This window comes from Euphorbia lathyris, chromosome 7 (assembly GCF_963576675.1).
Source record: "Euphorbia lathyris chromosome 7, ddEupLath1.1, whole genome shotgun sequence".
In the NCBI taxonomy this organism is placed as follows: domain Eukaryota; kingdom Viridiplantae; phylum Streptophyta; class Magnoliopsida; order Malpighiales; family Euphorbiaceae; genus Euphorbia; species Euphorbia lathyris.
Genome location: NC_088916.1, coordinates 77,547,612 through 77,563,138, shown reverse-complemented (window position 1 = coordinate 77,563,138; position 15,527 = coordinate 77,547,612). Strand labels below are relative to the sequence as shown.

At 33.3% G+C, this 15,527-nt stretch overlaps 1 protein-coding gene and 1 non-coding gene across 6 annotated transcripts; one reads left to right on the top strand and one right to left on the bottom strand.

Moving 5' to 3' along the window:
- Window positions 1-4,156: 4,156 nt before the first annotated feature.
- Window positions 4,157-4,240, top strand: TRNAM-CAU (transfer RNA methionine (anticodon CAU)). The gene is given in 2 exon segments: window positions 4,157-4,194; window positions 4,205-4,240. It is a non-coding gene; the product is annotated as a tRNA-Met (tRNA).
- A 2,209-nt stretch (window positions 4,241-6,449) lies between these two features.
- Window positions 6,450-12,736, bottom strand: LOC136235839 (filament-like plant protein). 5 transcript variants are annotated; one of them, XM_066025899.1, is made up of 5 exons: window positions 12,501-12,736; window positions 10,641-10,796; window positions 9,832-10,024; window positions 8,055-9,502; window positions 6,450-6,969 (listed from the first exon to the last, which is right to left on the bottom strand). In XM_066025899.1, the coding sequence occupies exons 2-5, from the start codon at window positions 10,749-10,751 to the stop codon at window positions 6,595-6,597; spliced, it is 2,127 nt and encodes a 708-aa protein (XP_065881971.1). In that variant the 5' UTR covers window positions 10,752-10,796; window positions 12,501-12,736; the 3' UTR covers window positions 6,450-6,594. The 5 variants fall into 5 exon arrangements, with proteins under 5 accessions (XP_065881971.1, XP_065881973.1, XP_065881972.1 ...); XM_066025901.1 differs by lacking the exon at window positions 12,501-12,736 and adding an exon at window positions 12,431-12,452; XM_066025900.1 differs by lacking the exon at window positions 12,501-12,736 and adding an exon at window positions 12,145-12,388.
- Between the last annotated feature and the right edge of the window lie 2,791 nt (window positions 12,737-15,527).

The window sequence follows — 15,527 nt, the reverse complement described above, 5'->3', positions numbered from 1 at the left end:
TGAGGTAATCACGTCTTACCGCTAAAATTAAACTATACTAAAATTAAAAATACTATACTTAAAATTATAAATACTATACTAAAATAAAAAAGTACTATACTAAAATTAAAAATACTATACTTAAAATTATAAATACTATACTAAAATTAAAAATACTATACTAAAAATTTAAATAATACTAAAATTAAAAATACTATACTAAAAATTTAAATAATACTATACTAAAATTAAAAGTACATGTACTCGCAAGCAACCACCTCTGCGCTGTCTGCCTTGGGTCGGCTGCTCATCGCCACCCCACCCTCACCATCACCACCAGATACCGGTCGTCGCTGTACCTCGGCTAATTCCTGTAAATACTCATCCACAATATGAAGTCTATGATCTCGGTCATCAGAATAATCCACCTCCGCCTCCGCTCCCCGAATCTCGGGCTGATCCAACACAACCTGCTCAATCGAACCCATCCGCACCTGCTGCGTCGCAGCCCCTCTCCGTCTACGACCTGATACATCAATACCACGCAGTCTCGTATGACGTGGTGTATCCTCCTCCTAGTCCATATCTAGACGACGAGCTGATGACGGGATAGATTTCCCGACGACAGTTTCCCGCTCCGTCTACAAAATTAAATTAAAAACAAATATAATTTACAACAACTAAATTTACCTATACAATTTACCATTTAAAAATTCAACTAAAATTAAATTAGAAAATAATATAATTTACAACATAAACATTTAACTAAAATGAAATTAAACAAAATTAAATTTACAACAACTGAAATTAACTATAATTAAACAAAATAAAACTTACATACATACAAATTAAATTAACAATTATTAAAATAACAATTACAACATATAAATTATAATCAAATTAATTTAAACAAATAACAAACAATTAATGTGGTGAAGCTCTTAGCCTGGTGGTTGAGAGCTTATCTATTGCTATGGAGGTCATGGGTTCGAATCACATCCGAGTGTGGTTGGGATTTTTCTTTTTTCTTTATAATGTAAGCGCCTCACGTCCCACCATAGGTGCGGGCATGAGGCTATCACGCCCTGCGGGGGCGTGATGTTCATACGCCCGAACCATCACAGATTAAAAAACGAAGCACAAATCGACAAAATAAAATAGTAAATCGTACCATACAAATTAGTCTGGGTTTGATGAAGTAACTCTTATTTGATTTCTTTTATAGTCGGTTTGTCCAAATTTTGGTATACTTTTACACGTGGATTAAAAATAATAAAAGAATAACTAGTCCGGCCTTACTATGTAAGAGATCGAAAGGGACAGATAAATAAATTGACTAGATTGAGTTTGCTGACATATATATATTTTTTTTTTCAATTCATGTTAATCAATCTAACTTTCATGTTGGGTACGTGTCTTTATCCGTGATTGTGATCAGTGACGAATACAAGATTAGTCCTTTTAAAGAGCGGAGAGAATTTTACACATACGTGTGTAAAAAAATTTGCTAAATCGAACTCGTTCAATTTGTTTTCTTTTATATATATATACATGATATCGTTTAAGTGATCCTGAATTAATTTTTCTAGACTAAACTTTTTAAAAAATTACGCTAGATTTGAACTATAAATAAAAAGGTTACAAGAGAAAAGTACATGTAGAGTTTGATAATTTTTATATGAATTAGTATTTCATGAAGGATTTAAAATGTAATTAACCTTAGAAGTATGAAGTAACTTAAACGGGGTGATGAAATTTTGGCAGGTCATATGTAGACCGCCGTGGTTTCTTCCGTTTCTACCGGAGAGGGGACACACACCGTAGTGACACTCTGGCATTTCTTTTCCTTTGGGCCCCGCTTTCATATCTTCCCATGCTTGCTGCTGTCTTTTACCCGCCATTTTGGATGGGTTTTATATTTAACATTAAATAAATTTATTATATAAAAAAAACATTAAATAAATTTGGATAAATAAGCAATTGGCATAACACCCATTTCGCTCTTTAAACTAAACTAAGGCTTCAAAATTAATTAGCACTCTAGATTATCAAAATCATTAATTAAATTCAAGTTAAAAAAATCATCAATTAAGGTCTCATCGAACTATTCAGTTGAACATTTTCATACTTTTTTTCACAAACTCATTTTGAACCAACACAGAAATTATTACAGTCTATATCAAATAGTCACAGTTTCGGATTTTATGATAGGATAAAGACTCAATTGATGATTTTTGCTTAGTTCATGAATTTAATTGATGATTTTGATAATTTAAAGTCCTAATTGATTTTGAAGCTTTAGTTTAAAGACCCAAAAGGGTGTAATGCCTAAGCAATTTGTTACTCAAATAAAATCTAAGTTAGTGATGGAGCCGGTATTTTATATTCATGGACTAATTTTAGCTCCGCAGTTTTTGTTAATTTTTTAAAGTTTAAGCCCTTAGTTCTGCGTAGGGATGACAACGGGTAGTATCAATCCCAAACATTTACTCATTTATTTGATCATGTAATTGAGTATTTCTCTAATCTCTTCCATAGTTCTAGGGAGCATATTGATCTTTCTCTAATTAATGAGGTAATTTCCAACTTAGTATCTTCTTTAGAAAATGAGGAATTAATTTCTAAACCTTCCATTGAAGCTATTAAAGACACGGTCTTTTCCATGGATCCTGACAGTGCCCCTGGCCCTGATGGTTTTGGGGGAACCTTTTATCGTTTCTTTTGGGATATTGTAGGGAAGGATGTTTGCAATATGGTTCAGGCTTTCTTTGATCATGGTTGCATCCTGCCTGGTTTAAACTCTAGTATTATGGCTCTAATTCCTAAAGTTGTCGAAGCTGAAAGAATTGAGAATTTTCGTCCAATTGTGATGAGTAACTTTGGTTTCAAAATCATCTCAAAAATTCTTGCAGATTGAAGTAAGATTATAAGAGAAAGTACGATAGAATCTGAAATCTATCCTAAAAAAAGAAAAAGTTACAATGTTATAAAGAATTTTAAATGATGAGATTACCTTTTTACCCTTGAATGAAGTAGTGATGTAAAGGTCGGTGAAGCACCTGAATCTATTTGTTGAATGAGTTTTTTTTGAGAGTTTAGATATGTTTGCGTTGAGCTTTTAATGTATTGAGTTTATAATATATAAGAATTTAAAAAAAAAACGTGAGATTATAATTAGCCAATAAATGTCTATTTGGCCTATCGTGGTATCTAACATATTATCATTTGTCCTTTCTTATATTATTTGGTAAAATTGTCTCTGAAGTATTTTCATAGAAGACATTTAATCCATTTTGAATGGAAAAATTAATTGATTTGTTAAATTTTGACATGTTGCATAATTTTTAGCACTTGATATGTAAACGACTAATTGTTTTTGATAACTTGTTACCTGACTAAGTTTACGTGTCCAAGCCTTGATGGTGATTCAACGTCGTGCTAAGCCTACGAAACAATATACAGGTCATACGAGGTTGGAGATCGACAAACCCGTTCCGATGTCTAAGTCATTTTTTTATTAGGACCGAATGGAAATGTATGAAATAGTTTAGAGATAGTAGTTAACGTACCAAACCTTGTGTCTATACATATATATTTGTAGTATTTAATTAGGTTTAAGGTTCTCTCATCTTCTTTGGGAATCCTTACGGAGCTAGAATTCCTGATCCCTTTAGACGTCCGAGCTCTAAGAGGGATCCTTTGTCTCATTGGATTCTAAAAGATCCTTTGAGGTTAGAACCTTGTGGGTCGTGATGGGCCGCCGCTCGTTGGACTTGGACCACATCAATCGTTTCAGACCTGTTGAAGTGAGGTTGGAGCCATTTTGGACGCATTTGGATCCTTATCACGCTTTGAATTTAGACCGCAATGAGGATAGTAATGACGTCATGCATATAATTTAGTCTGATATAGGTGAATAAATAAAAATAATTATTTTTTAATTATCTATGTATATTAAATCTACATAAAAGATCAAAACAATTATCACATGTTGACGTGACATCTAAAAAAATAAAATTTAGCAAATTTAATTAATTTTTTTTTATTTAAAATGGATTAAATTATGAGTACCACAATAGCCAAGTTATCAAAAGTTAAAAACCGAAAAATTAAGTGTTTAAGAATGCCTTACTTTTATCTCCTACTAAATTAATAAGAACGTAACATATATCACCAAGGGGTGGTGGCGCAGTTGGCTAGCGCGTAGGTCTCATAGCTCTGAGTAATCCTGAGGTCGAGAGTTCGAGCCTCTCTCACCCCAATTTTTGCGTTTTTCCTTCATTAAAATCAGGCCTATGCTTTCACACCCCAAACTATAGTGAGTGATATTGATCCTTAAATTTAATTTTTTCAACAAACATATCCCTTAAAAGTTAACAAAACAATCCTTAAATTTTATATTTCTGTACTCTCTCACCCCAATTTTTGCGTTTTTTTTCCATTAAAATCAGGCCTATGCTTTCACAGCCCAAAGTTAACAAAACAATCCTTTAAATTTTATATTTTTGTACTTGTTTTTTCGTTATTAAAAGGGTAAAGTTCAAATAAAACCCCTATGGTTTCACTAATTTTCAGATAAAGGACTCTGGTTTACTTTTTGTCAAACCAATGATTGAGGTTTCAAACTTGAATTAATGTTATTAAAACCATCTTTAACGACCTGAAAATGAAAATTTTCAAGAATTAAAGTTGTTCAATGTCATATTTTCTATCGAACTACATTTTTTATTTTCGAAAATCATTATTTTTGGAACTTTCTCTCTCTAAACACTAACTTTCTATCTCTTTACCAAACATCATCTAAACAATCTCAAAATAAAAAAGTTGAAGAATTAAAATTGCTTAGAATATTAGTAGTTCTTAAAATATGTCATTTTTGAAATCGTCAAAGGCGATTTTAATAGTATCAATCGAAAAATTCCTTATTTTGTTAAAGTTAAAAACTTCAATCCTCGTTTTAATAAAAAGTAAACCACAGTCCTTTATCTGAAAATTAGTGAAACCACAGGGTTTTATTTGAACTTTACCCTTATTAAAATCAGGCATATGCTTTCACAACCCAAACTACAGTGCTATTAACAAAAGTAATCCTTAAATTTTATATTTTAAACAAAACAATCCTTAAATTTTACATTTCTGTACTCTCTCACCCCAATTTTTGTTTTTTCTTTATTAAAACCAGGCCTATGCTTTCACAACCCAAACTATAGTGATATTAACAAAAGTAATCCTTAAATTTTATATTTTAATCAAAAAAAAATCCCTTAAAATTAACAAAACAATCCTTAAATTTTATATTTTTGTACTCTCTCACCCCCAATATTTTTTCTTTATTAAAATCAGGCCTATGCTTTCACAACCCAAACTACAGTGATATTAACAAAAGTAATCTTAAATATTATTTTTTAAACAAAAAAATCCCTTAAATTTTAATAAAACAATCCTTAAATTTTATATCTTTGTACTCTCTCACCCCAATTTTTTTTCTTTCTTAAAATTAGTCCTATGCTTTCACAACCCAAACTATAGTGATATTAACAAAAGTAATCCTTAAATTATATATTTTAAACAAACAAATCCCTTAAAATTAACAAAACAATCCTTAAATTTTATATTTTTATACTCTCACCCCAATTTTATTTATTAAAATCAGTCCTATGCTTTCACAACCCAAACTGCAGTGACATTAACAAAAGTAATCCTTAAATTATATATTTTAAACAAAAAAAAATCCCTTAAAATTAACAAAACAATCCTTAAATTTTATATTTTTGTACTCTCTCACCCCAATTTTTTATATTAAAATCAGTCCTATGCTTTCGCATCACAACCCAAACTATAATGATATTAACAAAAGTAGTCCTTAAATTATATATTTTAAACAAAAAAAATCCCTTCATTAATTAACAAAACAATCCTTAAATTTTATATTTTTGTACTCTCTCACCCCATTTTTTTCTTTATTAAAATAAGTCCTATGCTTTCACAACCCAAACTATAGTGATATTAAAAAAAGTAATCCTTAAATTTTATTTTTTAAACAAAAAAATCCCTTAAAAGTTAACAAAATAATCCTTAAATTTTATTTTTTCACATAAAAATCTTTAACCTTTAAATAAGTTTAAATCACACATTTACTTAACTAGAGTTTTAGGTGTTTGGTTAAACACTCTTTAATAGTTGAAAAGTAGCTTTTTATAAATGTAGAAAATCTCTGCTTTTTGAAAAAGCGTCTATAAACAGCAAACCGTAACAGCATGTAAAACAAACAGACCCTAAATGACAGTTTGGTTCACCTTTTGTGACTATTTTTTATTGTTTTATCCCAAACAATGAATATAAAGTATTTCGTTAACAATCACCGCTAACAGAACATCAAAACAGTAACATGTGAACCAAACACGAAACAATTTCATTCCATGGATGAACTCCATGCTCAAAAGTAGTATAACTTTGCTTGAACAAAAAATTCTTGAAACATCATCATTCATGTGAATTAAATCAAGTAAAATAACTACTTGCTGAGTTGATTATGATTAAACAGCATTTAATCAACAATCAAATGAATTCCTCCTTGCCTTTCTTTACAATCAACCAACAAATTTTCATTTTCTCCTAAATTTCTAGTTGTATTCCATTCCCCGTCTTGCTCCGCGAGAAAAATTTCGCAAATCCATTTCGGTTCTTCTCGTAACTGATCGGTACAGCCGAAGAAGAGATTGATGATGAAGATGGAGGTGAATTCCCTTCATTTTTACTCATTGCTGAAGAGGTAGACTCTCTATTTGGTGAGAATGTCTCACTAGAATGTAATCTCCATGGTTCTGAACCAGCATCCGGTGCCGCTGATTCTCCCGCAGAAAACTCCGGTAGGCTATCGGTGTCGATTAAGAAGTCCTCCAAGGTTGCTAGAGATTTCAGTTGCTTCCCTAGAGATGCTATTGTTTTCTGGCATTCAGCAAGTTTTCCAGCTGCCGCTGCTATGTCCTCCTGAGGGTATCAAACACGGTTTTCGTGTTATGTGATCTATATGTTTCACGTGACTATATATGATAATAAATGTGAAAAAACGATAATCATGCCAAACGGGTTGTGTCATGTGAGTTGTGTTTGTAAATCGTGGTGTGGTGTCAGCCTTATGGAGCATACAGTGCCTTTTTCGGGTTTAAAGCATAGGCAGTCCACGAGTTAAAATTATGAGGCTGTCGGAGAGATTAAACTGTACAATGTACGTGTCTCGGGTCAATAATTTAATGTCACGTGACACCTCAACCAATAAAATATTAACACTGTAATTATAATATAGCTATTACATCCATTTGGATCCTCAAACTAAAGCTTCAAAGTCAATTAGGACCCTAAACTATCAAAATCATCAATTAGGTCCCTAAACTAAGCAAAAATCATCAATCAGGTCCCTAAACTAAGCAAAAATCATCAATTGATTCCCTATCCTATCCTAAAATCATAAACTGTGACTATTTGATATAGACGGTAATAATCTCTATGTTGGTTCAAAATGGATTTGTGAAAGAGGGTATGAAACTGTTCAACCGAATGATTTTCGACGAGGCCTCAATTGATGATTTTTGTTTAGAATGGGGACTCAATTGATGATTTTTGTTTAGTTCAGGGACCTGATTGATGATTTTGATAGTTTAAAGTCCTAATTGACTTTGAGGCCTTAGTTTAGGGAGCCAAACGGATATTATGCCTAGAGGATACTAGTTACTACTAATATACTAATTATAATATATTATAAATAGTATTCTGGGCATCGATTAGTAACCGAATCAATAAATTTTGATTCGATTGTATTCGGTCATTAAATTTGTTCAGTTACGGTTCGGTTTTAATTTTGAGGAAGAATTCAGTTAGTTTAGCAACCGAACCGATGCTATAGAATTCGGTGTCTAAGCTATTCTTAGACCTTACCTATTAACTAAGTTATAAGCAAAAGTCTGACTCGCCCAAAAGGATACGTTAAAAGCGAGAAGATTTTCTCACATACACAACGAGTTATATAGCTCCCTAATTAAGCAATACGTAATGGAGAAATGAAGTTCAACGCTTACCTGCTTTAGCTTTGGTTCATTATTTGAGATAGCAGATTGTTGGAGCTCAATTTCCTGTTTCGTTTTGAAGAGTTCTTCTTCCAATGCCTTGCACTTGACCTTCATTTCCGCTGACAACGCCTTTTCTTTCTCGACCTCTACTTCTAACGAGTTCGCCTTCGAAGTTATGGTCCGAACCTCAGCTTCCATGATAACGAGTTGCGATTCGATTTGCTCCTTCGATTCGGTCTCCATAAGTAACTCCTCTTGCAGTTCCTCCACGATTTGGTCCTTCGATTCGTTCTCCATAAGTAACTTCTCTTGCAGTTCCTCCACGATTTGGTCCTTCGATTCGGTCTCCATAAGTAACTCCTCTTGCAGTTCCTCCAACTTTAATCCAGCTTCTCTCAGCTGAATTTGCAGTTCTTCATTCGTTTCCCGACTTACGGTGAGTGTCATTTCCAATTCGGTTCTCTCCATGAGTAGCTTTTCTAACTTTTCTTCCAATTCAACCTTTTCGCCTTCCATCTTCTGCAGTTTTTCTTCCAAATCAGCTGCTCGACGAGTCATAGACTCCAGCTCGGTTCTTAACGAGTTTTCAGCATCAACGGATTGTTTGGCAATGGCTTGTGATCCTGCATTGTGTGTTTCAGTCTTTTCAGGCTCAGGCATAGCTGCAAGCCGTTCCATTTCGAGAAAATCATCCATGAGATCAATTTCAATTGACGGCGATGATGGAAGATTTCGATTGATCACCTTTTCGTTCTTGAACTGATCAAGTTCAGCAATCAATGCAGACGCCCACGAGTCTGAGCAACTCGTTTCGCATTTGTATGGCTCCGACGTTTTTCGAGTATCCAACTCTGCTGCATTGAGCCTCTCGCCACTGTCTGATTGACTATCCGTGAGAGATTCAACGTAAATTGAAGAAGCAGTAGAATTCTTATGATCATTAAGTGATGTTGATTTGTAAGCCACAGCTTTTAGCCTTCGACACTCTGCCTCGAGCTTCGACACTTTTTTTATGCTCTCCAGATGTTGCTTGCTTGCTGTTTCGGCTGCCTGAGTACTCAAGTCCCTTTCAATCGTTCTGAGCTCTAGCTCCTCAGCTAGAGCGAAGAGGTCGAGCTTCAGGGACGCATTATCTCTCTCCAAATGCTCGAGCTTCTCGTAAAAATCTGGTCCAATTTGAGAAGGAGATGCTGACTTAGCAGTTTCTGCTTCGACTTTCAACTCGACAAGCTGATTCTCGAGTTCAGATTTGGCGGATTCCCATTCTCGTGTTTTCCTTGCTACAGCTTGTTGCACCTTTTCTTCCTGCTCTTCTCTTGATTGTCGTAGCTGCCTTACACATTCCTTCAGCGCCCCATCGAGATGTGTCACGCGATCTTCGAGCACAGAGTTCTTCTGAACCGCAGCTTCGAGTTGCTGCTTCAGAGCTGATACTTCATTTTCAGCCTTTTCCCATCCTGAAATTTGAACATACGAGCTTAAAGCATGAGCAACTAACAAATGCCGTTACGGATTATATCAGCTTTTTATTATAACAAGCTCAATATGCGGAACAGTAAATTAGACATGCTCCTTCTCGCACGTGGATGTAGGCAAAATAGTTGAACCACGTAAACCTCTTCTTCTTGTGATTGCATGTCTAATTTCTTGTTACGCGTCTCGAATAATCAACAACCAATCCGATTCCTAACACTAGCAAATTCATTTCTTTTTTACATTACTTGTTATCGCTTATTGTGAAAGCATTCGAAAGAAAATATCCCGAATATTAGTATAAACTGCATACCTGCAACAGCTTCTTCAGCAACTTTCGAATGCTGCTTTACCAAGTCATCTTTAGCGCTAACGTTCACAAGAGCAGCAGATAACTTTACTGTTAAATTCTTAATCCTATCATCGACATCTTCGTCCCTTTCTGCAGTCTTTGATGTGACTTCGGGCGAAGGAGAATCTTCAGTAGGGGATGCCTTGGAAGTGTCCTGTTTAGTGAGAAAAAACGAGTGAAAACCACAGAATCAGAGCAAAAATTCGGAATTCACAAGTAAAACGGAAGGCATTTACTTTCATATTTATAAATAAACCATCGAAAAAGGAGTAATTTCTGTGATAACGCGTATTTTCATGTTCTTAGGTATTATTTTGGAGTGTATGAACATCAATTTAGAATCACGATTCAATCAAGAAATGAATAAAAGGATCAAAATGTAAAAAAATTGGAGTCGGCTCACCGAGCTAAGTGGTAACTCGCCAAGCTGCAAGGGTTAAAGTCATCCAGAAAAGCATTATAATTTCAGAAGCAAGACAGGTTCGACAGGTTTTTGTATTCGGGGCATTACTTCCTCGTACGAGCTCAGTTTGTATTGATTCAAGTTTCAATGGAAAGCTAAGACGAAGGTTTAATCTTTGTGTTTTATTACATTAGACTTCAACATTTTCAAAATCAGGCCTCAAGTTGATGTATCTACAGTGGTTCGGGTTTGTGGTGCGATTTTTTGTTTCCAAAGTCTTAGGGAATGATAAGAGCTTAATTGACAGACATTGAAGAACCATAAAGCGGAAAAGCCATTAAGAAACTTGTAATTTAGCTCCGGTTACCTGTTCATCGGAGAATCGCTCAGAGAGTGAAGATACTGACCCTGAACTCTCAGTTTCACCGGGGCTCCTCTCCGAAGACTTCCTCTTCCATAACCATTTCCTCTTTTCCATCACAGAATCTGAGAGTCCACTTCTATGTCATCAAATAATGTTTATCTGCAAATGAATCCCGAATACTAATAAAGTTATTGTTAGGAATGAATCTGTGGAACACGAAATTAGATATGAAATGACAATAACAAGAGATTTGCTTCAGCTAATTCTGACTAGAGTAAGGAAATCAGATTCCTTACCCAAGTTCTAACTCTAAAATCCTGTAAGACTTGATTACACCAAACGCTCACATATATGCATATTTCAAGAACACAACCTCCAAAACTCCCGGTGTAAGCAAATAAGAAAACAACCCTTAAAACCCGAACTAAAAGTATAATCTTTTACCTAGTAGAACTCACTTTAAGTAAGTTTTCAATCCGTAGGGGCTATGCCCCAGGAAAACAAAAGGAAAGGTACACAAACAACTAGATTCGAGTCATCCGAGGACGACACGAACCACAAATGTCAGCAAACATAAGATCCTGGATGCGAGGCTCAAAGACATTCGCCCCTACGTAGTTTGCCATCCAATCAGCTTCACGGAACACATGAACCAACCCCACATCCCAATCTCGAGCATACAACTCCCTACACTTAGAAACAAGCCAATAGGATCGACAACACTTCTCCGCGCCCTCACTCACCATGAGAACCACAACCAACGAATCTAATTCAAAAACTCGTCGATAGCCCCTATCCCACACGAGCTTTAGACCAAAGAACACCCCCCCCCCCCCCCCAAAGCTCCGCCATATAAAAAAAGGGCGGCCTGGTGCACTACGCATCCCCGCTAAGCGAGGGTCTCCCACCACAAGGGTGTATTGGGGTGCCCCTGCCAATTTTTTGGCAAGAGGCTGCTCCTAAGACGCGAACCCGACCAAACTAAGTAGAATTCTAAACATACCTTATCTTAACAGTTACCACAAGATCACACAATCAGATGTTCAGAAGAAATTTTCAATTGCATATTGTGAATGGAATGCAGCAAAAAGACACCTTAAAACCCAAAATACTCAATCCTCTCTCAACAAACTCAGACATTAACAGAAAAACAAAATTAAAAAAAAAAAAAAGATGACTTGTCTTCCCCATTTCATCAGCTTTGCTTCAAATCCACCCAATAACCATCCAACTCCAACAAACAACAACAAAAAGCTGTAATCTTTTCATTATGGACCCAAACACCATGAAGAAAAAAAGTGAAATCAAGCAAAATTAACCTTTACCCTCTATTTGATCCAAAAAATGGAAGCAACCCAACTTGTGAAAACCATTCAAATCCCCAAATAAAGAGCAGAAAATCTCAAATCAGTATCAATGAGATGGTTGCATAGAACAAACCCAGAAAACCTAGATGAATCCCAATCCCAGATATGAATCAAAATTGGGGGAAAATAATTCAAATTACCTTTGACTGAGGGGGAAAAAGGGCCTCGAGATCAGAGATGAACCAGATAAGTTATAAATGTGAAACCATGAACAGGTTCAGTTCAAGATTGCAGAAACCACAAAAACCCCCAAAAATAATTCAAAAAAACTCTGTGGAATGTCAGTGGATAAATAATACAAAACAGTAACTACTAAAACAGATTAAAACAGAGCAGATAATGTGGGTTTCTATTCCTTGTTTTCTACTCTCCTTTTTTCTTATATTATTATAAAAAAGCAGAAGAGCATGTGAGAATGAAAGATACCTCAAGAATAAAGATTTGAAAACTTTTCAGCTTTTTGGTACCCAAAAAACCAAAAAACAGAAAAACTCACCTTTTTCTTTTGCTGAAACTTGCTATTTAGGGTTTATGATTGAATTTTGAAATTGGGGGTTGTCTAATTCCCGCCCATTGATGGAGATTTTGAGTAGGAGATGAACAGAGAGAGCAGTAATGGAGGTGAATTAATTAATTAATTAATTAGTGATTCTAATTAGGGAAAAAAGAGGAAAAGTTTGAATTTTTTTTGTTTTTTGGAAATGAAAAGGACAAGGCTTTATGTGTGTTTGAAATTTGAGTCGTATGATTTTAATTTATCTGTGTTTTGTCTCAGCTTTTTTATTTAGTATTATTACAGACTTCTTTGTCTGGGTCTGCCAAATTGCTATTGGAAGAGTGGAGGAATCCTGTAAAACCGCATTCACTATTTTCTTTATCTGAGGGATGTTGAGATCTGTGATGATTTTTGATCGGACGGCTGGTGTTACACGGTAAACTAGGTAAGCTTGAGTGCTATTTACTTCTTGACATATTGCCTATTTCAAAGCTACAAGTTCAAATATATTAGGGTAAAGTACACCCATGGCCACTGAAAATTAACCATTTTAATATTGTGACCACTGAACTTCAATTCTTAACGGTATGATTAGTAAACTCTTACATTTTTTAACACCGATAGTCACTCAACTTTAACTAACTTCTCAAAATGACCGTTAAAAACCTCAAAATGAAAATATTCAAGAATTAAAATTATTCAGAACGACATTTATAATGAAACCATATTTTTTATTTTCCAGAATCACATTTTTTGGAGCTTTCTCTTTCTAAAAATTAATTTTCTCTTCTAACCAAACAACACCTAAATAACCTCAAAATGAAACTTTTCAAGAATTAAAGTTCCTTAGAATGTCATTAACTCTTCGAATTTTGTATTTTGAGGCCGTTAACAGTCATTTTGAGGCGTTGAGTGGCCACCGTTGTTAAAAAAGTGTAAAGTTCAGTTGTTATACCGTTAAGAATTGAAGTTCAGCGGCTAAAAATGTTAAAATGGGTAAAGTTCAGTGGTCATGATTGTAATTTGCCCTAATATATTAAGATTAAAGCACTTTTTAGTCCCTCATCTATCAAAAATATTGTTTTTTTGCCCCTAATTTATTATTTGGTAAGATTTGCTCTCCAAACTATTCAAAATGTTAGTATTTATCCGTTGATCTATTATTTGGTAACATTTGCTCTCTGGCCTATACAAACTTGGTGAAATCTCAAACCATCCACACTCGTTGAGGTTTCATCAATCTTGGATAGGTAAGGGAGCAAATAAATATTACTATATAATACTAGTTGAGATTTCACCAATTTTGGATAGATAAGAGGACAAATGTTACTAAATAATAGGTGAGGGGTAAAATAAGTGTATTAGATAGATCATGAGTCAAATGTTATTAAATAATAGATAAAGAGCCAAAAACCAACATTTTTAATAGGTCGGGAGCCGGCCAATATATTAAAAGGATAAGTTAAAAAAAAAAAATACTCCTAATGTTGACAGCGATAGCGATGAGTAATTTTATTCTAACATTAAAATAGTGTAACTTTACTTGTAATTATGGTACTTAAAAGAAATTTTATGTCCAATTTTGACAATATATAATTATAAAACACGTATATTTTATTCATTTTGCAAATGTTTAAAAAAATTACATTTTTTTTTGTAATTTAGTAACAGAACTAGAAATTAATATTTTTAAATTCAAATAAATATTTAGATTTTTTTTCCAACCCGTATAAAATATAGTATAATTTTTTTAATTTTTTTTACGTCTATGAATTTGACTCAAAAACTGATTAGCTCTCTCAACTTTAAGAATGTCTCATTAAACTTCTGAACTTGTTTAAGAGCATCTCTAACGGTCTCTTAAATCACTAAGATCATTTTCATCCTCTCTATTAATAGAGAACATCTCTCCACCTCTCAGTACATCCTTAATTCATTTTTTATTAATAATTTATTATTGTGTAGTTTCTCACCTCTCACTATTGGTAAATATAACACTAATTAATAATTTTAATGATAATATAATAAATAATGAGTGAATATGGGGAGTATTATTAGAGATTATATGTCTTAGTCAGTCTTAAATCACTAAGTTCTTATTTGTCAAATTGGTTAGTTATGAATATCTAATACAGTTAAAAAAATGTTATTAATTTTATATGTATTTGAAATTATATTTTTATGGTTTGAAATAAGGTTTTTGCAATTTTTTTATAATCACATTATATATATTAAAAACTGTTTTAAACTGTTAAAAATAAAAATAAAAATTTCTAACGCATATAAAATGAATAATATTCTTTGTCATTCTTTATTAATCGAATTTTATATTTAAAACTAACTATTATTTAATGTGACAAAACAAAGCTAAAAGTTTAGAAACTTAATTTCTTCAAATAAAAAATCAAAATATTAAAACACTAAAAAATAAAAGATCGAGTCTCAGTATGACTTTTGCCTTTTCTAATTGTGTTTCAACGGAAAATGCAAATAAATGATTGTAGCCAATAATTCGATCATGGCTACAATACAATTGAATAATACTTAAATTAGTACACCAAATAAATAGAAAATTGTTTTTTTCTTTTCAAATAATAGAGATAAAAAGCTCTAATTAGAGTCAAACATAACATGGCCAAAAAGCATCATGGGTGTGTTGGTCGTTTCCATATTAATGTATTAAGTTTATGTAGCAACGTTGGATTTTGGTGACTAAATGAATTTGGTTATTCACCGTTAGATCAAGACGTTGACCAAATCTAAATTTTAGGATACTTTGAATCTTCATCCTAAGATTTTAATTAGGTAAGGTCTAACAGTGAATAAAATTTATTTGGTCATCAAAGTCCATGTGAACACTACTATAAATTTATGATGATAACAAAAAGAAATCAGATTAATCGATTAATATAATATTAAATATTTCATATGCGTTCAAAATTTATGTTTTTTCAAAAATATTTTTTTATATACATAATGTAATTATAGAAATCCTGTAAAATCTTATTCGAATTGTAAAATATATAA